General features: G+C 36.8%; 1 protein-coding gene across 1 annotated transcript; it reads left to right on the top strand.

Moving 5' to 3' along the window:
• LOC114069895 (mucin-2-like) lies at nt 1-24,627 on the top strand (the record flags this gene model as incomplete). Its single annotated transcript, XM_027907005.1, has 30 exons — nt 1-70; nt 1,428-1,692; nt 4,161-4,275; nt 4,402-4,492; nt 4,880-4,989; nt 5,211-5,427; nt 5,857-5,982; nt 6,660-6,777; nt 7,099-7,237; nt 7,878-7,988; nt 8,961-9,030; nt 9,617-9,754; nt 10,332-10,496; nt 11,066-11,160; nt 12,045-12,175; nt 12,810-13,061; nt 13,980-14,032; nt 14,299-14,408; nt 14,808-14,959; nt 15,403-15,541; nt 16,095-16,205; nt 16,502-16,681; nt 17,673-17,912; nt 18,572-18,728; nt 19,730-19,858; nt 21,602-21,749; nt 22,513-22,556; nt 23,156-23,353; nt 23,740-23,769; nt 24,133-24,627. Coding segments are annotated over exons 1-30 (4,399 nt in total), but the record flags the coding sequence as incomplete, so codon positions are not given.
• Nucleotides 24,628-24,800: the final 173 nt, after the last annotated feature.

Raw genomic sequence — 24,800 nt, 5'->3', positions numbered from 1 at the left:
ATGGGGCTAAGAGCGGCCAGCCTCCTCATACTCTGGCTGGCTCTTTCCAGTGCCCATGAAATAAAAAAAGGTAAGCTCTAGAAATGAAATGGTAGCAGACTGCCTCCTGGAAAAGAGGGAGAGAATTAAAATAGCACTGCAGAGGTAGAAGGAGGCAGAGCATTTAAATAATGCACTTATATAATGGGGGTTTAGGATGCTTTAAATTTCTTAAGCTGTCAAATACTGAGGCAGTATGGCTCAGACAACAGAGGTAGATCTTGCTTTTTTTGGAGAGATTAGTGCCTCTATCTACTGCATTGATGCCTAGTTTGATGTGCTTGGAAAAATATTTTCCATGTTACTTTTCTTTCAATCTGTTGAATCTTTCCTAGGTTTGGCAACTACTTCACAGAAAGCAACTGTAGGAGTTTGAGAGGATCATTGTTACAGCAGTGAGGGAGGTGGATGATTGTGCCTTCTGTTACTTGGAACAAAATAAATTCTTTCTTCAAAAGGGAATGGAGTAACATTGGACAAAGCTAATTTTGCCATTTAGGACATCAATTATCCTGCTGTAAAAGCTCTAACTTACTCTGCTTGTTATCAGCTTTGAAGTGTTAAAGTGGAACACTTATACTGAAAACCAAAAATTGTTTTTTAGGGGAATAGGTGATGAATTTTGTCCAGTGGTCAGGTTTGGGGTATTGAGCTTGGTCTGCTGTGTCTTGAAATCAGCAATGAGAGGAAAGCATTACTTTGCATTGGTATCCCAGCTGTGAGCTCTGTAAGAATCTCTGTGCAGCCTTCCATCTGGGGAGAGAAGGATACCAGCTTGTCTGGATGTATCTGGAATGACTGATACTATCAAAGTACAGTAACCTAGAGGTTGCTTTAGCAGTTTTGCTTTCTCATATTAAACAGTGGAAGAAAATCTCATGAAGATGAGAGACATACCAAATTTCCCATGGATGCTCAGCTTTTATGATTCACAGTACCTGGAGATTTATTAGATTTTGTGCTAATTTGTATTATTTGTCAGTATAGATGGTGGGGAAGGGAATAAATCATCTTCAGTTTTGGCTATTGCAAAAACTTTATTCTTCTTCCTATCATGGTTATTTTCTGACATATCTTCCGAAGAATTTCTATTCTGTAGTGATAGAAATCACTACTGCTTTTAGGAAAAGAAATAATTCCCTAAATCTCCTGTTGTGCACAAGTCTATTCATAATATTAAAGTATTTGCCTTCCAGAGTAAGTGACACTTTCTTGGTTTCCTAACTGGTTTTTTTTCTAGTACATGTCGATCAGATACTTGATCAGGCTTGAAATCTGTGGAATCACAGCTGAAAGTGATTTCTCCTGTAAATGGAACCCTTACATTTTTTTACATTAGCTCATTTACTGCACTTTTTTCATGTCTATTTCTTGTCATCACTTAACAGGACGGACAAGAAACCATGGCCACTATGTCTGCAGCACTTGGGGAAACAACCATTTCAAAACCTTCGATGGCGACATCTACCAATTCCCTGGCATTTGCGAGTATAATTTTGTTTCTGACTGCCGAGATTCTTACACGGAGTTCTCTGTCCACATCCAGCGTGCCCTGAACAGCAATAACCACCCTGAAATCCAGTATATTCTGATAAAAATCAAGGATATCACGGTGCTCCTCAAACCAAAACTAGTTGTGGTGGATGGGCGAATGTAAGTTCCTTTAATATGAGTATTTCAGAAAAAATGTGCTGGGAAGATAAAAGCAAGATTGATTCTTTACTCAACTGTCTGTATACCACTGTGGTAACTTCTACAAAGCACTTCCACAATCAAAAAAAAAAAAAAAAAAAGAAAAGCTTTTTGAAATCCAGCATAAAAATTATTTTATTGAGGGGTTTTAGTATTGTTATTCCTACACTTGTACAAGGGATTATTTAAATGAAACAGGAAGAGATGTTTGAGTGAATTGTTCTTCCAGTTGTGCAGGAAACAATGCAGATCATGAGCCAGATCTTTCACTGGCATAAAATGACATAGCTTCATTTGTTTTATGGCATCACCCTGAGTTTACCTTAGCAGATGCTCTAGCAAATCCCAAAAAAGGAAATGCATTTCTCTCAGGCATTTTCCCCTTATTTTGTGACAGCAGGGTGGTGGGGTTTTTTTCTGATCTTCATGAATAGTTCTTTAAGATCCAATGGCCATTCCTCAAGGGATTTTAACAGATATAACACAGGTCAAAATTTACAGTAATTTATATGTGGCAATGTGTACTTTTTCACAGTAAGCAATAGTATTGTTCTCTTTCTGTAACATGGCCACACAAGAAACTAGTCCAACATCATTACTGATGCCAAGTACTCTCTTAACCTAGCCTTTCCTATCATTAGCCTAACCTTTCAGTGTGTGTACATCTACTCACTGAAACAACTGAAGCAACTCATAAGTTAGGAAATAGGTCTGAAAATTCTGAACAAACTGGCTATTACTAAGTTTAAACAACAAAAAAACCTAAATCTTTTTTATTGTCACTGTAGGACTTGGTTTAGCCCAGATTTCAACTTTGGCTCTAAAGTTTGGAAGCCACTACAGTGAAATTATGGTTGAAAATAACATCCAGTATTCCAAAGATCATACCAGAATGCATACAAAATGGACAGAAATATTTTAAAAATGCATTGTTTCCCCCATTTGGAAAAGCTTTTTATTGGGTTCTCAGGTCTTGAACTCAATAAAAAGCAAGTTTAGAAATCCTTTAAAAATTGTTTCTTTTAAACCTCTTTTTGTCTTAGATAGTGTTTATAAACCAATAGATCACTTCTGAACAGGTTTTTCCTGCATGGGGAATTTAGTTGTTTGTAAAACTAAATTTTTCATATTGATCTTTAAATGATATATGATCCATTTTCAAGTAAAGTAGCATTTCACAGTACTAAAGTGAAAAGTGTAAGGCAGAAAAATATATGAATTTGCTTTATGGTACCTAATTGACTGATGGAATGAATGTTCTAATATTAAAAAAAAAAGGTAAAATATTCCATGTGGTGGTAGCTGAAAGTTGAAAAGATGCCCACTGTTTTATAATCCATCTTGAAAAAGTAATTTCTCAAGAATTCATTTCCTAGAGGATGAACAATGCATTCAAAAGTAGAAATAATTGTTTCTGTGTTTGCATCTGATATTTAGATGATTAAGTCATTTGGCCATGTTAAAAATGCGTGAGGTAAATAGCTGGAAAAACAGCATTGACAGGAATTCAGGAGATAAAGCTCTCCCAGTCAAGAGACTAGTTAAGAGGAGATGGGCATACACATGCATGAATCGTGATGGATAGCAATTATATTGACAAATCTGTAGAAAATGAGCCACTTATTTTGACTGCATTTCACTTTACAGTACTTTTGTTTGAACATTTTATAGGATGAGGCTACTTGCCGTAATCCCTTTATTGCTGAATGAAATTCAGTAGTTCAATTTGATTTGTAAGACAGACACACAAAACCAGGAGAGAGATCTGGTGAATTGATACTTTATCACACAAAAATATCTATGCTCAACCCTCTGCAAAGTATGTTCTGTAACCATTAACAAGCTCATTCCTGTCAACCAAAAACTAAGTAACTAACTACTGAAATAACTACTGAATTCCTCTTAAAATGCTCCTTTTTTTTTTTAAATTTGTTGGCAATCCCTGTATCTGCCTGTGCTTTTTGAACTCTCTTGAGTAGGAAGTTCCTTCCAAAGGAACAATCATTCTCTCTGAAATGGTTATCAGATCTTTTGGTAAAGAAAAGCTTTCATTTATCTTGTATCTTTTTTTCATTGAAGTGAATTTTTAGTGAGTGTTTGAATATCCTTTGTTAATACCACAGTGATGATGGATTTTCCTTTGATTAAGTTGAAGACATCTGACATTTTGCTTTTTTTTTGCCAAAGAACCTGTACCCTTGGGTAAGCTTTGCCTCTGAAATAACTTTGCCTTTTAAAGGCAATGAGTTATTGTCCCAAGTGTCAGAGAGAGAGATTTTATGCCTCATTAAAACAAGGCATCCTGTGCAGCCAGGATGAGGTAGTCAAAGACCAGTTTCTCTGTTCCTTAGGGTATTTGGCTTATTACAGACATTCATGTCAGGCCTTATGTTTCTGAACTAATGTAAAACCTCTAATTTTCCTCCTAGTGTGAAGACGCCTTACTACAGCTCTGGTATGCTCATTGAGAGCAATGACGTTTACACCAAGATTTACGCCAAATTAGGCTTGGTTCTGATGTGGAATCAGGAGGATGCACTGATGGTATGTTCAATCAAAGTATTTTTTATTGGTATTTCCAGAGATACTCTCTATCCCAGTAGGGAAACAAAAAAGGAGGAAAAAGAAGATAATTCTTTTATGTTTTTCCTCTTTCTTTACATTACTTAGGTGGAGCTGGACAACACATTCAATAACCATACCTGTGGCCTCTGTGGGGATTACAATGGAATTCCAATCTACAATGAGTTTATCAACGGAGGTGAGTCATTCTACCATACTGACAGTTGCCATAGAAGATAGGCTGACAAACCTTGTACATAGAAGCATCACAGGAGAGCAGATTTCACTTGAGAGATTTCTGTGATTGCCCCAGACTAAGCATCGTGTTCCAGTGCTGCATTGCTGGTCTAAGGTTATTTCATTCCAGGTGAATCTTATTGCTCTTTTCTTGACTAGGCTTCTTTTCTTTCTTCCCCTTTAAATTTTTAAGCCCGGTTAAACATAATTCAGAGGAGATACCTGTGTCTGACAGGTGTATTTGGCACCATAGTAACTGTTTTCCTTGATCAGAAGAATCCCATGAATTAGATGCTCCTTGTGGTCGATTTTTGGGGCTCAGCAAGTTCTCCAAATTTTTTTCTCATAGATGCAAGCTACAATTCAATTACCTATGGAAATCTGCAGAAGATCAGCAAACCCAATGCCAAATGTGAAGATCCAGATGAAACTCAGGCTCTTCCAAGCTGTAACAAGCATGTGAGTATTACCTGCTGGTGAACTTCACTTGCATGGACACATCCTTGTGCTATGGGGAGTTAGTGGCAAGGAGCTTGGAAGGCAGTCGAATCCAGGGCCAGTGGTCACTTTTCCTTTCTTGAATAACTGTTCAGAAGACAACAGTTTTTATGCAAGATAGGAAGTGCCCAGGAGCTCAGATATTTGCAAATCTCTCAAACGTGATTACTCTTTCTCCTTAGCGTGACGAGTGTGAGAGGCTCCTGACTTCCTCTGCGTTTGCTGATTGCCGGTTCCGCCTTAATTTGGAAACGTACATCCAAGCCTGCATGCAGGACAAGTGTGCCTGTAACGGAAACGAGGACTCCTTCTGCATCTGCAGCACCATCTCTGAGTACTCTCGCCAGTGTTCACACGCAGGAGGCCGGCCGGGTGAATGGAGGACGCAGCAGTTTTGCCGTAAGCAACGACACGAATTTTACAGAGACCCAAATATTTCATGGATGTAGCACCACGAAACATTTAAATTCATTACTGCTTTACAAAGCGTACATTATAAATTTCATTCCAGTAGTACAATAAATTAGATAGTGTTCTCCCTGGTTTTTTTCTTCTATTACCCTTGTCATTAAGAAATCTTTTTCAGCAAGCAGAAATTCAGTTCCCATTTAAGACTGAGAGGGCTGATGCTGCAGATGAATAATTTGATCTGTTTGAAACCAAAAGAAATAAATTTATGAAACAGAGAAAGCAGTTCAGAAATAGATGAACATGCTTTGGAATCTGGCTTGAGACATCACTGACTTGAGGGGAGTAGGGTATGTGATCTGAGGAATTTTGGTTTTTTACCCACTCAAATAACCCCTGGTGTCTTTCTTATTCTTTCAGCCAAGACCTGTCCTGACACCATGGTCTACAGAGAAAGCAGCTCACCCTGCATGGATACTTGTTCACACTTGGACATCAGCAGCCTTTGTGAGGAACACTACATGGATGGTTGTTTCTGCCCTGAAGGCAAGTGTTATTCTACCTATTGTGTGTGGAACAAAACCAAGAGCTCTGGCAAAGAGGATCATAGCTAAAATATTAAATATAGTCAATTATATCTTAAAAATGAGTACTGCTCTCCTTATTTTCCCTCTAGGGGAACATAACTGTAAGTTTTTTTTAAGCAGACATAATTGATTAATTACTCAATTATTTTATAATTTGAACGTATTAACACAATACTTTGTAATAAATCTGCTTTTTAATTCTCAACAAGTCAACTTCTGATAATATATAGAAAATCAGCCTTTTTAGTTTGAATAGTTCTGAGACAATGGACATCATTTACCAGAGTGTCAATGAGGCACTGAGATTGAAAATCTGAGATTTACTGTCAACCTTGGGAAAAATTACAGTGATACTCTTCAGAATATGCCAGAAGGACTGAAAATCTAAACATATAACATTCTGAGATTGTTCTTACATACTTACAGTAAGCTTTTTTATCTGTGTATAGTTCTATAAATGAATAGATTTGGATTTTCAGAGTTGGATAAAAATGTTTTCCATGTGTCTTACACTACAAAAAGTAGAAGCAGTATTCTTCACAATTCTGGTAAACTCAATGGCAAGTTGAGAGTTTCTCCTCTGTGGAAATTGCTTGTTTCAAAAGGAGCTGAAATAGTTAATGTTGTGCTTTATAGGAACTGTGTATGATGACATCACTGGAAAAGGCTGCATACCTGTTAGCCAGTGCCACTGCAAACTCAGTGGAAAGCAGTACGCACCTGGAGAAAGCATTTCCAATGAATGTGAAGAATGGTAAGGATCCTGGTTGTTTATCCGCTTTTCTTTGAATGATTGTAAATGGGTCTGGGTTCTTCAAATTTCCACTTGATCGTGGGAGACATCCTGAAAACATTCTGAATTAATGTTTGTGTTGCGTGTCTATAGAATCAGATTTCTGTAAAGTTTTCTTGAATCTCTGGCATATGCCAGGGCAAACCTTAAGGAAATGGTCAAAGATACAGTTTTAAACCACCTGGGGTTATATCTTGCTGTTTGCTAGGTATACTGATGCTTTCAGTGCTCTCAGCTCCTGTAATACCTACAAGCATTTTTTTTTTAATTGTCTGTTTATAGCACCTGTAATTCAGGCAGATGGACGTGCAAGGATTTACCCTGCCCAGGCACATGTTCAGTGGAGGGAGGTTCCCATATTACCACCTTTGATGGGAAGAAATACACCTTCCATGGAGACTGTTATTATGTATTGGCCAAGGTACTGTGTCCTGTAGGGCTGTTCTCTTGTAGAGTATATACAAGTGTCTGTGGGCTGATATGTAACAGCTGTGAGTTATTGTTTTATTTCATGGGGGTAAGGGAAGCAGAAATGCTCGTACTAGAAAGTTCAGGGTCAGCTGTAATAGCCTTAGGGGGAAGCTGGGGACTTATTGCCATGGGTGATTAACTCAGTCAGATAGAAGACCACCTATGCTGTCATTATCCAGTGGAGTCCTTTGTGAATAAGACATCAAAAAGTCACTCTGGCTGCATGCACAGGTAAACTGCAAAAATTGGCAGATCTCAGGATCAGAAATTCTCAGTCAGTTCTGTAAGAGCTGTTCCTCTATCTGAGTGTCAAAGTCAGCTAGGGAAATGAGGTAGGCAGCTGTTTCATGCATCTGTCCCTAAAATATCTAGTGGCTGTTCTTCTAGAGAATGGCAAAAATCTTGCTGAGCTAGAAACCGTACCTCTGAAATTGTTTGAAAGAGTAGCTAGAGCTTGTGAAGACATGGGGGTCTTAATAGCTAAGGTCTGTAGCAAGGTTATTGTGATATATAAATTTAGTTTCTTTTTGTAAGTCATCTCTTGAGATTTTTGACTGGACTAATGGACATTTATTTCCCTGTGATTGTAGGGTACTGCAAATGACAGCTATGCTCTCCTGGCAGAGCTGGGTCCCTGTGGCTCCACAGAGAGGCAGACCTGCTTGAAGACTGTTGTGCTGTTAGTGGATCACAAAAGAAATGTAAGTTTTGTTGTGTGGGTTCTGCTAGATATGTTGAAAATTGGCGTATTTCCCTTATTGTGGAGGAATAGTTAATTCTTTTGGAGTTGTTATTGTGGATATAGATAAGGCACCTCAGACAGGTTAAAGAACAACTCAGGTTTCTGCCTCAAGAATCCAAAATAGACCTAAACTTAACAAAAGATGAGATTCAAAATGGCTGATGTTTCCTCCTCTTCACTCCTCTGCTCTATGCTATATGATTATTCTCACAGTATTCCAGGTGTCTTGAAGCAAGAATCCCATTCATTTTCTGCTCACAGTATTTTACTTTATTCAGATATAATTTTATAGATATTTTTCAGAAGAAATCCTATCTTTGAATGCTGATACCAATCCAACCTTCTCAAATATTCAATTTAGTATTCTGTTTGGTTGTGGGAATATATAGGTTATATTTATACATAGTCTTACACAGGTGTACACATAGTTTTCCTCATGTATTTCTGGACTTCCATGTCTTTGCCAGCATAACTAGAACAAAAGAAAACTGAATCAGAAACCAATCACTTTATGTTCCTGTGTATACAGTCTAGCATTTTATGAGGAAGTTTAATAAACTGCTTTCTGACCATGCCAGAATCATACTAAACCATTTTACTGAGCTGTGGCACATGCTTTTATAAGGAATAGAAACTTGCTACAGATCCTGAAGACCTAATCTTTTCTTTTACTTGTTGAAACCAAAGTGCCCAATATAAATGAGTTTTGTATTTCGTTACTGCTGTAGGCAGATGTAAGTGAAACAAAACCGTACTTGTATCCTACAGGTCTGCTGCCATTTAAATGTTCAGATGGTTTCTTCCTTTCAAAAATTTAAGGTTCTAGTCACAGCCTAAATGTGCAAAAGGCCTTTCTTGTTAATTTCCCTTTTATTAGTTTGTTTTCCTCCCAGTACTTGGAACCTCATTGGATCTATTTGCCATTGTACAGGTGGTGGTTTTCAGATCTGATGGCAGTGTGCAACTGAATGAGATGCCAGTGAATGTGCCTCATGTGTCAGGTAAGTGACACAGCCTTGTACGTCCAGTGTCACACACCTGACTTCTCATGTAGGGATGTATTTTTCCCTAGGCAAAAGGGGAAGAGAGGCATAGGAAATTTATTCAGATTTAGGAACAAGTTGGGGATGAATGTGATTTAATAACCATCTAAGGATTTCATGGGATTGCTGACTCTGTATAGAGTGGATGATTGAAAAAAATGTCCTTTCACTTTTTTCATACCTCTTGAATATACTTCGGCATGTAGCTTGGGAAAGAGGAATTGCCATGACCAAAATTTAAAGCAGATAATTTACCTTGCCTGTAAAGAGAGGTATTTAGCACTTTCCAAATTTGGCTACATGGTGTGGGCATGCCCATTTGGTTCTGACTCCAGAGATGAGCCACTACAGGTAATCAGCCTTTTAAACTAATGAGGACCATCATCATATCTAGTTGGCCAGTGATTTTTAAAGGAAAAAAAAAATTAATTTCATCCTGGTCTCAGAGTTTTCATGGCAGGTGATATCTTAGAATCTAATAAAAAGTATTTCTTTTGGCAGCTTGTGTGTGTGTTTACTGCATAGTTCATGTTTTGTTTTTCAGCCAGCTTCTCAGTGTTCCAGCCATCTTCCAACTACCTTGTTGTACAAACACCTTTTGGGCTTCAGGTGCAGATCCAGCTGCTTCGAGTCATGCAACTGTTTGTGACTGTGGATCAATCAGCTAAAGGAAAAATTCAAGGCAAGCGTCTATTCAAATAGGAAGCAAAGTCATGCTGTTCCACAGCTGAAGACTCATGTACTTTTCACATGACAGATAACTCAAGCTACTTGTTGATTCAAGAAGAGCAAACTAAAACTAGAAACCAAAACATTGAAAGAAAATTGACTCAAGAAAAACTAGAAATGTGGTTTTATTTTTTCACATTGAAATGATCTATCACTCTGGTGCAAGTACATAGATATTTCTTGGAATATTCCTTACTTCTATATTCAGTTTAATTTTTAACTATCCACAAAAACAGGCTTTGGTGCATTTTATGTTTTCAATATCATCAGAAAGCATAAAATTACAGGTTGGGGTGGTAATCTCCTGAGGCAGAGATATCTTCATGAAGACTATTCTTCTCAAGAGATTGAAGATTTAAAATAGGGCTCCTTAAACTTCATTATTAATCGTTTGCATCAATATTAAGGTGGAATAATCAGCTGTATGAACTTCTGTTTCTAGTGTTTGTTACCAGTTGTCCCTTTCCTTTGACCTTTTAATATGAGAATGAGTAATGATTATGTAAAATTTTTACCATCTTTTCCAATAGGTCTTTGTGGAAACTTTAATGGAATGGAAGGTGATGATTTTAGAACAACCAGTGGGCTGGTAGAGGCCACAGGATCTGCCTTTGCTAACACATGGAAAGCTCAGTCCACCTGTACAGACAGGGTAGAAAAGCTGGAAGACCCCTGCAGTCTCAGCATTGAAAGTGGTAAGTATGTGAATAAGTCGGATGGTTGGCTTCTGCCAGAATGAGCAGTGTTTGCTGGATATTACTGCAACAGGCGTGTTAAAAGTTGTAGTGTGGCCTTGAAGATTTCTTAGATTAATATCTGCAAGTATGTTCACATACATGCACTCATTTCCCATCAAACTGAAGTGAAGGTTTAAGGGGTGACTGTAGAAGGGTCCTGAGCTGGAAGATTGGGAAGCAAGATCATTAATTTATATCATCTGTAAAAGCAGTTTGTATTTCCTAGTATTGTTTATGCTTATGTTTAGCTTGGCTTTATGGTACTCCAAGGGAAAGGGTTGTCACAATTCTATGTAAACAAATTGCAGCAGTAGGATACAGTTTTTGGATTTTATTATTACATGTTTCTGAATCAAAGAACAGAAATATATGTGTAATGACTGCATGTCGTTTCTCCACTCCCCAAAATGCACACAGTTTTCTAATTTGTATTGTTGCACTGTATTTATGTGCCAGAATAACTAGACGTGGCACAAGGAAGATAAGGAAATGTGATGAATTTCTCCTTTTTTTTTTTTTTTTTGCAGCAAATTATGCTGAGCATTGGTGTTCTTTGCTGAAAAACCCAGAAGGTCCTTTTGCAAGATGTCACTCCGTCATTGATCCTTCAGAATACTATAAGGTATTGTAATCTTGCATTCTTTTTAGTACTGCATTATTGCAGATGGTTAACCGTAGGCATTTATCATTGTTCAAATGTTTGAGACATTACCCAGTAGCTTGCCTGTAAGTGCTGGTGAACTCTTTGCATTGATTGACTCAAGCAGCGTAGCATGCAACCAAAGTATCTCCTCTGATGAGATTCTTATGGGGTGCTGCTGAAGTTTGCTATCTTATGTTTTGTATTTAATGAACATTTTTATTGGATTGGATATTTGAACTGAAAAGAAGATTTAAGAGATACAAGTGTGTCCTGACTACCCTTAAACAGTAGCTGCTACAAAGTCATGGAAAAAAATGTTTCCTATATTGGTTGGAATGTAACACCAAATCATTTTCATGCCAGAATCTCCATGATTTTTTTTCCCCCTGTGCTCATCAGCGTTGAGCATAAATGAGGCTTACATGAGGAAAAAGAAGAAATACCTAAGTTATTTCTTATACTTGGAACTCAATCTGAGCTCGAATGTGAAAATCTTCAAAGATCTGGTTAATATTTTGCCATTATGATTTCTAATTTTTGTGGATCTCTGCATTTCTAATTTGTAACTGAGAAAGAACGATATCAATATCTTTTGAAAAAGGTGTTGTCAGGAGGCTGGATATTTTTTAAAATTTCAAGAAGTTTGGCTTAGGTTAGAGTAAGCATCCGAATATTTTCATTGTGTACGAAATGAAGCAGCACTTTCAGTTTCTGGTCTTTGTCCATTCTTTGTCCATTGTTCTCTGGTCATGGGAATTAATAAACAACATCAGGAGAAGCACTCAAGATATTTTATATCAACCCAGTTGCAATTGCCCATTGGTTTCCTGTGAGCTTACTGATCCTTTCGTTCCTTTTCTCAGAAATGTAAATATGACACATGCCTCTGTGAAGATAATGAAGAATGCTTGTGCGCTGCCCTGTCCTCTTATTCAAGAGCCTGTGCTTTCAAAGGGATCCTACTGGGAGGCTGGAGAGACAGTGTCTGCAGTAAGTAGTGAAACTGTAATCCCTGCGGAATTAATTAGCCATGAGAAATAAGCACTCTGAATTTGTTTGTTAGTGATCTCAATGCTAAGGGATTTGGAGTATCTTAGAGATGTCTAATGGACCTACAAGAGACAATGCTTATAATGTTTACTATATTCTTTAGCTGTAATTTGTTCCTGACATATTTAAAAGTAGAAAGCATTATTTTTCACTTTCACCTTCTTTCCCCAGTTTAAATAATAATGTCATTTCTTTGATTAATGGAATCCCGGCCAGCAGGACTTTTCCATTGCCTTTCTTTATCAGTGTCTTCGTTTACCATCGTGCTAGCTTTTCATCAACAGTGTGGTACTGTTGAGACTAGGAGTTTATTATATTGTGCTCTCTCTCTCTGATTATCAGTATGTGAAATAAATAGAGGTATGAAAGTAGAAACTATTAGTAACAGTTAAAAATAAGTCTTCAATTGGTGAAGTTTGGTTAGTGTTACTTGTCATTTCTGATGTTTTTGTACTTAAAATCTCAGGGAATGTTTTTATCATTACATACAACCAAGAAAACCAACATGGAAATGTCAAGGTTAAATTGTCCATCCTGCATTTCTTATTTATCAATTTGTTTATTTTCCCTCCAGGCAGTGAAGTGTCTGCCTGTCCAGGAAATCAAGTCTTCCTTTACAACATTACAAAGTGCCAGCAAACCTGTCGTTCTCTTGCTGATGGTGAAAAGTATTGCTTGCAAGACTTTGCTCCTGTGGATGGCTGTGGCTGCCCACCTAATACATACTTGGATAAACAGGATAACTGTGTGCCCATCTCTGAGTGCCCATGTTATTACAAGGGATCATACCTGGAACCTGGGGAATATTTTACAAAAGATGGAGAACGCTGGTACGTTTTATTGTGGCTTCTTGTTTGTGGGGATCAAAGATTTTTTAGAAATTGCTTACTAACTGTAAGGTGCTTAGCTTTTTTGGTACTTTAATGAACATTTATAATACATTTCACAACACCTTCAAGCTGAGCAAAGTATTACCATTTTGCAATGTAATTTATCAATAACTGAGAAGTTCAGCTTGCTTTGGAGCTGTGGGTACTGGCCTTCACAGATAAACGTTACTTTGAAGCTGCATTATTAATAGGGCTTTGTTAAGCAGAGGTGTAAAAAGAAGATAAAAGGCCAAACTATATGTTATGCTGCTGTTTCCTTTTCTGGCAGAGACAGATTACTTGTATTTGCCATGGGAGGAAGGTCCCCTTCATATGTATTTAGTCTAGCATAGGCTTTTGAAAGCAACTTTCACGATTCTGTTGTGTTTTGCCATGAACCTTGGCAATTGTTTGCTGCCTGCGTCATTGGTGCAAACTGTTATTACATTCTCTTGCCCAGCAGAAGCAGCACACAGACCAACAAATTTGCAGCATGAGTTGAATAGGCATGAAAATACATTGTGTACCCAAATGAAGTCTTTGATTTAAATTCTCATTTTATCTGTTTCGTTATTATCCGTTTCCTGAGTCATCAGAAACTGCAATATTAAGGATTAATAAAAGGGCTGTCACTCCTTAAAACATAACCTTTCTGTGCATTAGACCTAAAATCTTGCTAAACTTTTTGTCCAAGTGAAAATTCTTGACTGTGTTTGAATAGAATTGACCTTGAAATATCAGTAGAAATTATGCAGAATATCTTTCATAAATACTCTCAAGTTTATATAAACCAATCCTTAGACTTAAATTGAAGAAATTGAGCTTGGTTGTTGTTTTTTTTTTTTTTTTTTCTAATTTCTACTTACTTCACTTTTCTAGTGTTTGCCGAAATGCAAAGGTCCAGTGTACCTCAGTGAAAATAAGAATGAAAAGTAAGTGACATTCTATAAAGTAACATAAAATAAAAACCATAACCAACCTTCAAACCCAAACTACTTTCCTTTTGAATTCTCCACTTACTTGTTTTGCATGTTTTTTTCCATGTAAAACATTACACATTTTCCCTTTGTTGTCTCTTCACTGAGCTTCTTTTTTTCAAAAGGATAGAGCATGTGCTGAGATTTAAGTAACTACCACCTTTCACACACATTTGTTTTGGTTTTTTTTGACTGATCTAAACCAAAAATATATCTTTCAGGTGTCGAAGAATGTTCTTCTAACAAGACATTCTTTGACTGCAATGCATCCTCAAAGTGGACTTCACAAACACCTGTACAACTTAGCTGTCATACCCCTCGAACTGATCACGTATGTATTCAACTTTTCTTCACATCATGTTTTCTTTATTCTGTATTCTCTAAATGACAGAGTGCTACACAGAAAATACAGCTCTAACTACCAGTTTATTTCTCTTTGGTTTAATCTTCCATTTTTTTTCTCCCCAATGATGCTAATCTGTTGCCATTTCATGATGAGTCCCCTTTTAGTTTCCCTCTCTTTCTTTTTACTGTGTCTTCAGTAGAGTTGTAACTCCCAAGTGAAATAGGATTTGTGTTCTTAGACAACCAAAATAAAAAAGAAAAACATTACTAACCTAGAAAGAAGAACCTTATAAACCTAATAAATATTAGGCTATTTGGTTATAAATGCAGTTTTTAAAATGCAGTACATTATCATAAGGTAACCATTTCTCCTTATATTCTTTAGTTCCAGACAGAGTGTGTCTCAGGCTGCGTGTGTCCTGAAGGTCTGTTTGATGATGGCAAAGGAGGCTGCGTTGAGGAGAAGGACTGCCCATGCATTCATAACAACCAGTGGTATTCTTCTGGGCAGAAGATAACAGTGGACTGCAACACCTGGTGAATTATAATTTTGAACTCTCTTCTAGAATATATTCTATGCAGTATATTAATAGTCATGTCTAGGCTTATGTATTGCAGTGGCTGTGAAAACTGCAACTATCATCCTTTATTTTCAGGGATACTTATTGCTATCTGAGGAAATACAGATTCTGCTGAAAGTACTGGGGCAGTAGCTACGTTTATTTTCAGTAGGCATCTCTTGTTGGGAAAATGCACTCATTTTTTAAATATAAATGCTATCTAAAGATCTAAAGATTGTATCTGACCAGAGTTAAAAATCATGCTATAGGCTTAAAAGCAGGCAAAACTGTTGAAACTGAGACTTGGATATTGTGCACATTTTCATATTGTGTTGGGCAACTGCTTGGTTTGTCCTGCAGTTTTCCAAATGACACACTCTTGGTGATATTTAAAAATTCAACTTCTCTGCTCTTTTCTAGTACCTGCCAAAAAGGGGTTTGGAGCTGCACAGACAATGTGTGCTATGGGACCTGTATGATATATGGAAGTGGCCATTATATCACTTTTGATGGGAAATTCTATGACTTTGATGGAAATTGTGAATATGTGGCTATTCAGGTAATGCTCATCAGGAGGGCTGAAATGGCATTTGATTGCCTTGAAGATCTACTTTCCTCTTTAGTTCTGTCATTCTTTATTGCCTGCCATCACTGTTCCTGAGCTGTTCACACGTTCTGCCAGGATAAATTGTGTATTTCCAGTGCAGGCAAGCTGTGTGAATGTCACTTTTTCTTCTGATATAGTGGTCATGAATTATATGTAGCAGAACTATTTTATAGTGAGAGCTATCATCTCATTATCAGTTGTGAAATAAATTCAAATTCTAAGTTTAGAAACCAAAGATACTTATAATTAAATACATATTTCTCCGTTTGTTTTATTGTTTTATTGGCCTTTTTCCCAGGCCAACACACTGGTTATATGTATGCAGGGAAATCTGTGTATATGATTGTGAGTCTGTAAAAATATATGTATGTAGGATCTCACATTTGAAGTAGCAGTAATGATTTATACATCGCGAAGGCTTAAATGATTGTAATTATTATGCTATTAAACTAAAATGAAATATTTTACCTAATTTTCTCATGCTTTTTTTTTTTTTTTTCAATAGGATTTTTGTGGTGACAAAAATTCCAGCGGCTCATTCAGCATCATCACAGAGAATGTCCCTTGTGGAACTACAGGAGTCACCTGCTCAAAAGCTATTAAAATGTTTCTAGGGGTGAGTAATAATACTCAGTGAGTATATACCAGTATTCAAGTATTACCAAAAAGGTAATGCTCCAAAGCCACATCCCTAAAAGCAGCTGTAACTAGTGTTAGAGGCTGTATCAAATTAATCTCTAAAGATGTAGATTCTTTATAAACCTCTCACAAACACAAGTGCTGCACCACTCGTCATCTCAGAAAGTCATCCCAGACTTGGAGCTATTAGTGTCAGAAAGAATTGTATTGTTATAAGTGTCTAGTGTTTCCTCTCATCATAAAAGTTACAATATTTCTCTTTTTATCTTTCAGAAAACTGAACTGAAATTGGAGAACAAAGAGTACAAAGAAATTCAGCGAGATGTTGGTGATGATGTGGTTTATTGGAACAGGACAGTAGGCCTCTACCTCGTTATTGAGGCTAGCAATGGTGTGATGCTTATCTGGGATAAGAAGACTACTGTTTTCATCAAGCTGAGCCCCGAGTACAAAGTTAGGACCTGTCTGTCTTTTTCTAAAGTAGTATTATGAATAGATAAGGAAACATCAATGTTCTTTTATTCTGATTCCATGTTTAGTTCCTATATCCTCTTCCCATTGATTAGCTTGCATTATTACTACCACAACTTGCAGAGGTGCTACTGGGGTTTCTTACAGTCTATCACAGGGAATTGCAGAGAATGCATCAGATAGTATTGCGGTAGAGCTAAACATCTAATGCACTCTGAGTTTGTGAACATTGACAGCCAACTATCTAAAGTAATTTAGGGATGCAAACTGACAGGAAAAGCACTTGGAAACCTACGTGCAATCTCAGCCCCATGTTAAAACCAAACTCCCTGTGCATTGTACGGAGATGGTTGTGGTTTCTTAAAATGAGCATGCTGAACTGGAGAGTATTGAGGCATTGTATAAAACGGGATGTACTATATCTTGAGGAGCTGATGGACCTTAAATAGCATTACCAAGAATTCACTACTGAGGGTAGATTGCAAAGTGCTTTCTTTCAGTGAAAATGTGTCCCTGTAATTTCTTTTCCATGGATGAGGAAATAGTGCTCGTTATGTTAGCTTTTTAAAAAAACAGTTGTGAGTTGAATTGAATTACCTCAGACTTGTATTAATAGCTGAGCTATGATAAATTGAGAAGAATGGAAAATAAATTAATTCTTCTCAGCTGAAAAAGGCTTGGACACTCTTTAGTGTTTGAAGTGGATATGGAGACAGAGATATGGAATATATACACTAGATATAATTGGTTTCAAGGAAGGAAGACATGGAAGCTGAATAATTTACTGAGTCCACAGAAAAATAAAAATTTATTTTCTGTGCAAGTGATTTGGGAATAAAGAAGAAAGTAATAATTTACACAGACAGTCAGCTGTCATTTTTAATGTCAGTGTTTTGCTCTTACGTTACCAGACCCTGTTTCTCACTTCCATGGTATATCTAAAAACTCTGGATATGTCAATTTTCTTTTCAAGGGCAAAGTGTGTGGTCTGTGTGGCAACTTCGATGACAAGACAAACAATGACTTTACAACAAGGAGCGGACTGCAGGAGCCCAACGCTCTGAAGTTCGGGAATTCATGGAAACAGTCTCCCATGTGCCCAGATGTCACACAAGAGATTAGGCCTTGTGATATGAAACCACATCGGAAGTCCTGGGCAGAGAAAGAATGCAGCATCATCCAGAGTGAAGTCTTCCAAATTTGTCACTCCAAGGTTTGTAGAAGGAAGTAGATGATGGGACAGTTTAGATAGGCAGCTGCTGGTACTGTGTCTCTACATGGCCATAGCATACAGAGTTTGTTCTTAACTCACAGTAGAAAAGTCACAAATAATTGTCAATTTATTTAACTTAATTTATGTTTCCATGTGGATCACTTCAGCACCTAAAATCCAGTCTAAGTTTCTCCTCTTGCAGTCCCAGGCAAAAAAATGCTTTGCTAACTTGTCACTGGGTAAACTTCAAATAATGACAAGCACAAAATTATCTGCTTCATATTTGCTGTGTAGAGCAGCCTTTTTTACACTGCTCACCACTTGGTTGGCAAAGCTTGATTGAAGGTAAGAATTCACTGGCATTATTTCAACTTAGATTTGAGAGCACTAAAATGGAACTCTGTTAGAAAATGTAGGCGCTGCCAAGGACTCTTATTTTTTTCAGTCATAGCAAATTATGAAGGTGCTGTATTTTTTAAGTCTATCATTACCCAAAATATATCGAGCAGCTTCACGCCTGTAAATGTTTGTTTGTGATTTGGTAATTCTTAGACACAGTCTCATTTCTGCTCAACTGAATTGCCATTTCTCAAGAGCTCTCAAAATTATTTTTAAACTAATCTGGAGATGAACTGAGGCATCACTTCTTTCCCCATCAGGTGGACCCAGCTCCTTTCTATGAAGCTTGTGTTCATGATGCCTGCTCTTGTGACAGCGGTGGAGATTGTGAGTGCTTCTGTTCTGCAGTTGCTGCTTATGCCCAAGAATGTGCCAAGGCTGAGGCCTGTGTTTTCTGGAGAACTCCTGATATATGCCGTGAGTAACAGTTAAACATAACTGTATCCTTCTAGCTGCTGTCAGAAAGTCAGTCAAAGAAATCATTAATATTATCACTGCAGGGTCATGCTGCCAGCGAAATTTATGTTCACAGCCTATCAGGGAACAAACAAGACTAGTAAATTTGTATATTTCAATTGTCTTTTATGCAACCTGGCTTCTTTCCTTTTCCCCTTTTCACTTTTCCCCCCTTTCCCCTTTCTCTCTTTTCTCCTTTTCTCTTTTTTGTTTTCCTTTCTGTTTCAAGTCATCCTTCCAGTTGATAATTGGTGAACTGCAACTCCTGTTATCTTTTCCTTCTCACATTTCTTCAAATTATTCAGAATTTGATTTTAGCAAAAAGTATGTAGCACTCCTGTGTAAATGAACCTAATCAGTGTTGTGTATGTTAATCAGTGTCCATCAGTGGTGCTAATACTCGCAACAGTACATCATAAAACAATGTAAAATAGTGTTTAAATTAATATTACCCAAAAAGTACTCAAATAAAAATTTTGAAAATGGCAGAAATATAACATTTCTTAATTTTAAAAAATCATTCTCATTCAGAATTAGGACTAATTGTTGTTTTTAAGTAAGAAGTCAGTGAAAAAAAAAATTATAAGTTTTGGTCAGCTCTGATATATAAGTTAGTAAAAGCTCCTCTGTCCACAATCATCTAAGGTGAATTTAAGCTGTATCCAGAATTACTTATATGCTTGCTCTTGGCCTGCTGCAGGTGACTCTATGTGATACAGCAAAATGGAACTATTTTGTATATACTGCAAAAAGTTTTAGGAGTTTGCTAGTAGAAATCGTGGGCTCCAGAGGTTTGATGTACCCTAAGTTTAAGCACAGTAGCAGAAAGTCCAGGTCCTATACCTCAAGAGAAATTTTACTGGCTTAACACATAAATTTATTCAGCTTGTGCCTTTATAGACCTGATCAGAACTGCATTCAGACAACCGTGTTTTTAATCAGCTTCTCTTTTTTCCCATCAGCAATATTTTGTGACTACTACAACCCTCGCAATGAGTGTGAGTGGCACTATGAGCCTTGTGGCGGTAATGTCATGACCTGCAGGATGATTAATAATGTCAGCACCAACTTTTCAGTACCATACCTGGAAGGTAATAAATTCCTTGCCATTTTTGTATCCTGTTTTGTATAACTTTGTGTACCTTTTAATGAGTATGGAATAATCAGTCAGCTTGATGAGATGTTCCTAAATCTGCTATGTTTAATTTGTCTCCAGACTTACATAAATATTTCCTATGATTGAATTTATTTATTAACATCAGTGGGTGATAGTTAAAATGCTGTCAGCCATAGAACTAGGTCTCTGCTTGGGTAATATCCTCCTACATGCAAGATTATTACACCACAGTTATTTTGCATCTCTTCCTAAGGTGTTTCAAGGAGGGAAAAATCTTTTATATGGCAAAGAAGCAAGTTACTGATAATTGGGGTTTTTTAACCTTATATATGCATCAACTTATAGCCTTATTTATGCATCATATCATCTTGATTTTACGGGATTAATGTGCAGCATTCTGCTACCTGTACCCTGAAAAATATCTTTGATATAAGACACACGGATGCTGCTATATATTGAATTCTTAATGGAGGTTCTATTTTATTTGTAGATGCCATATTAGTAGGTGAAAGTCCTTGTGCTTGACAACTGAAAAGGAATTTCATGTTATAGTGATTGCATTGATCCAAGAATGTGAGTGACTTTACTAATGTCTTCTGTTTTACCACATGGTAAAACTGGAGAAAAGAGTCACAGTTTTGGCTACGCAGTTTTTTTGATCTGGACTGGAAGCACTTACCTCTGGTTTAGGGATTGAAAAGAAATGTCACAAGCTTGACCTTGCTTGGAACTGCTGTTAAAAAACTGAAAAGAAAAAAAGCCACAACACAAAACCCAAGGGGAAAACCAAACCAAAACCAAAAAAACCCAACACTGAACACCCCCCACCCCCGAAAAAAAATTCCTAACCAAAATATTTTTTAAAAATCAGAAAATGTTTTAAAATAGATTGCCCTAGATTATTAGAAAGATTTGGAAAGTGTCAGAAGGCAGATTATTATATAGCCAATTCTCTTTCTAAATTATTTTTGTTGTTTATCTTCAGTAGAAACATAGAGCCCACCTACTTTTGTTAGGACATCTTTATTACAGTTTGGCAGTGTGATGTGACTTCAGTTTAAAGGTTATTTATAACTCCAGGGCAGTATAAAGAGGATTTCATAAGAGTTTATTTGGAGGCAGGACACATTAAATAATATTTTTTAAAGTGTATTTACATGAAAAATGCTATGAGAATTGACAGAATCCCTTGCAGTGGAATTTGGATGACTGGCCAAGGGTATGGAAAAGTGCAGATAAACTATCACTTTGAGGTGGAGATACCTGGTCTGTTAAAGGCACATAAACAAGTTCTAGTGTTCCAATAAATGTATTAAAACCCTGTCTGTTAGAGAATTTGCTTCCATATTCCTCACAAAAGTGTTGTTGATGTAGTGATCTATAGAAAAATTAGGATGTTTCTTTGTCTTAAACTTACTCGCTGCCCATAGAAATGAATATAAATTAGGAGTTTCTCCAAGATGTTGACATAGGTAGGAAAAAATAACTTCTCTGGTTTTCATTACAAAACTCCGACTCAATCCTCCTCACTCCAGTATTTTCAGTGAAAATCGTTTAAGTCTTTTGGAAAGTTCAAGCATTGATTTGAATTGTTTTTGATTTCTTTCACTATGCTGGATTCAGTGAGAATCATTTACCTTCAGAAGGTAACCTATCACCGAGTTAACTTTTTATACTTTTTCTTCTTCCTGTATACCGTTCTACTTGTCATCAACAGGCTGCTACCCCAGATGCCCTAAGGACAAGCCTATTTATAATGAAGAGACAAAGGAATGTGTGCCTGAAGATCAGTGCTGGTGTTACATCGATGGAATTCAAGTTCCCCCTGGGCATGAAATACCCACAGAAGAAAACTGTACCATATGGTATATAAAAATTACAAAAACTCTTGCAGTAATTCAGGAAATAATTTATGTATGCTAAGTCCCTCATTAACTTTACTGGGCTTCAAGCAAATAGAGATTCAACTTCAGCTGAAGAGCTGGTATATTCTTGCATTTCATAATTTTCCATAATCATCCAGTTTTCTGGTTGGTAGCCTTGTTATAATAAGTGTGTTAGCAAATTCATTATTATTATTATTCTTTTAAGTGACATAAATATCATAATGACATGAAACGTGGCTGAGTCTCTAGAGCAACCTTTTGATTCTCATGGCTCTTTGGGAAGAGAGGGACAACTCTGCTTTGCATTCTCACTTAAAACTGGGCTTCCAACATCACTGAAACCTGAAATACTCTATGATAGCCCTGAAGGAGATACTTGAGTCCTAACAGCTCAGTCATGGAACCTTGTTGATGATAGCACTTATACCGCTGGCTCCACATGGTGACCCTTATGTAGCTGTAAGTTCACTGCTCTGAAAAGCAGTTGTTATTGCACTGTCACAACTTGCAACAGAATGTGCTTCATGACAGTTTTAAAATGTTGTACTTAAACAATGAAAGGGATGATGTAGTTTAAATGAAACAATGATAGGCAGTACTAGAGAATATTATATCCAGAAAAATATCCAGCAGTGTGAATCAGGTTCAAGCAACAAATTTCTGTGTTTCTGTGCTCTTGGCTCTGCTAACAGCTGTCATAAAACATCAGCAACGTTTTAATTTTTTTAAATTTTTCTTTTAGTGTCTGTGGCCCCTCAGGATCCATACAATGTAAACCAGTTACAGGTAAATAATTTTTGGGTTTTTCTGCAAACAGTAATTAAAAAATACATAGTTCCTGCAAACAATAATTTAAAAAATGCATAGAACTGCTAGGTCTGACTCTACAAAATACTTAGTATTGATTTAAAATAATTCTCTCCAGTGCCAGTGAAAGTTCTGAGCAAAGAAAATCAGTCAGTGCTTTTGTTGAATCTTGTTGTTAGTACTTCTTGTTCAACCTTTATCTCATGTCCTTCATTTTTTCTCCCCATCTCCTGTATTTGAACTAATGGATTTCACTACGAGGGTTTGCACTTCCCGAATATATAGTTATTATGGGGAAGTGTCAGATAGTAAATTACAATTATTATTTCTCTCAGAACACTTTAAAACTTAATTACTAAGTCTGTTCCTCCAAACGTTTTATGCAGGACTTGATTAAATATGTTCTCATGTTGCTTTAAATGTAAAGATAAATTAACACATTATATTAGATCTAAGCTCCAGGTACAGCTTTAAAAAAGCATGCCTAACTCATGTAAATGGTCTCTTTTCCATAACTATTTTGCCTTCGCCTCTTACCCAGTAGTAGAAAAATTGCACAGTAAAGCTCTTTCTTGCAGGGTGTCCTTGTGTCATCAATGGAACGAGTTATGAAGTGGGTCAGATTGTGGCACAAGTACAGGATGGTGACATGTGTATAACGTACATTTGTGCAGAAAATGGTTCAGTAGTTCCAAATGAGATCTACCCTTGTCCAACACCCTCTTCACCTACAATCCTTTCAACCTCATCTCCCACCAGTACTCTTACCACCACAGGTAAATCTTCAACAAAGATGTGGTTTAAAAATTATTTTCTTTAAGAAAAATATTTTAAATATTGAAATTATAAGTATATGGGTTTATAGATGACACAGAGCAATACTTAGGACATAGGTAGAGCAATACAATTTTATCACACTACAGTAAGAAAGATTGTTAACATTTTGAGTTGATTTATTTCTTATAGAAGAAATTGTAACTATAAATGTACAGGGTGCCTTCCTAACTCTGAGAAACATATTAGCATCTCAAATATCCTAATGGGGTAGTAGAAATTTTCTCAGTAGCGTCAGCAAAGAATTATAATTAGAATATTTAAACATACTATTTTATTTTTTGAAAGCTTGCAATTGTTGGAATAATCTCTTTTTGTTCTATTTCAGTTACCACTACAAGCCATCCTGTGACTACAAGTAAGTTTTAAAATGTCAACGTTAAAAAATGTCAAAGAAATATTTAAAGGAGGAATAAAATAAAGACAATCACTACAGGAAAATACATTTAAAACAAAAATAAATATTTTTTTATAATTCCAAAAGTGTGATTGGTATAGACAGAAGAAGAACCTTTAAATGTGTCAGCTTGGTGATTTTATTTTGATGCAAAACTTCCAGTTTAAAACCCTGGTAATATAGAACCAATTTTAGAACTCTTTTTTTGGAAAGATGACAAATTACAATGCATTCCTCTAGTCCTTAATGGAAGAAAATAAAAAATTGATCTTCTCAGAATGTTCTCTGTAAACTCAAATGTGAAATCTCTGTCTTCTCTTGCAGCTCCATGCTTAGGATTAATCTGTGATTGGACTGAGTGGTTTGATGTTAGTAATCCTGAAAAAGATGGTGGTGACTATGAAACATACGATGAAATAAGAAAACATGGACACAAAATATGTGAAGCTCCTGAAAAAATTGAATGCAGGGCAAAGGATAAACCCGATGTGAGCTTAGAGGAACTTGATCAGAAAGTGCAGTGTAATGTTACGTATGGACTAATCTGTAAAAATGAGGAGCAAACTGTAACTATGTGGCAACTTTGCTATAATTATGAAATCAGGGTAAACTGTTGTGAATGGCAAGAAATTCCCTGTGAGACTACACCTACACCTAGTACACCACAAACTGCAACTTCAACCACCACCAAGACAACAGTACCTCTCACCACTACATCCAGGATTCCAACAGAAATTACCACCTCGCCCACACATGTCGCTTCAACCACAAGTGAACCTACACCATCAGTCCCCACTCCAGTAACTTCAACACCTCCAGGTATTTAACAGAAACATACTCTCTGATTTTACCTTGCCATTGCAGAAATAAAAGCCTGTTGACTACTAAAGGCATGTAACCTTTATAGCATATGTTGAGCTGCAAGGAAGTCTTCTGTGGGTTTGGGGGTTCTATAGTCCTGATGGAGACAACATTCCTGGAACGACCAGTTG

This window comes from Empidonax traillii, unplaced genomic scaffold (genome assembly GCF_003031625.1).
Source record: "Empidonax traillii isolate 1590-97213 ecotype Southwest subspecies unplaced genomic scaffold, ASM303162v1 scaffold1391:size172105, whole genome shotgun sequence".
Classification (NCBI taxonomy): Eukaryota; Metazoa; Chordata; class Aves; order Passeriformes; family Tyrannidae; genus Empidonax; species Empidonax traillii.
Note: the sequence above shows the minus strand (reverse complement) of the source record. Positions and strands in the feature narration are given on the sequence as shown.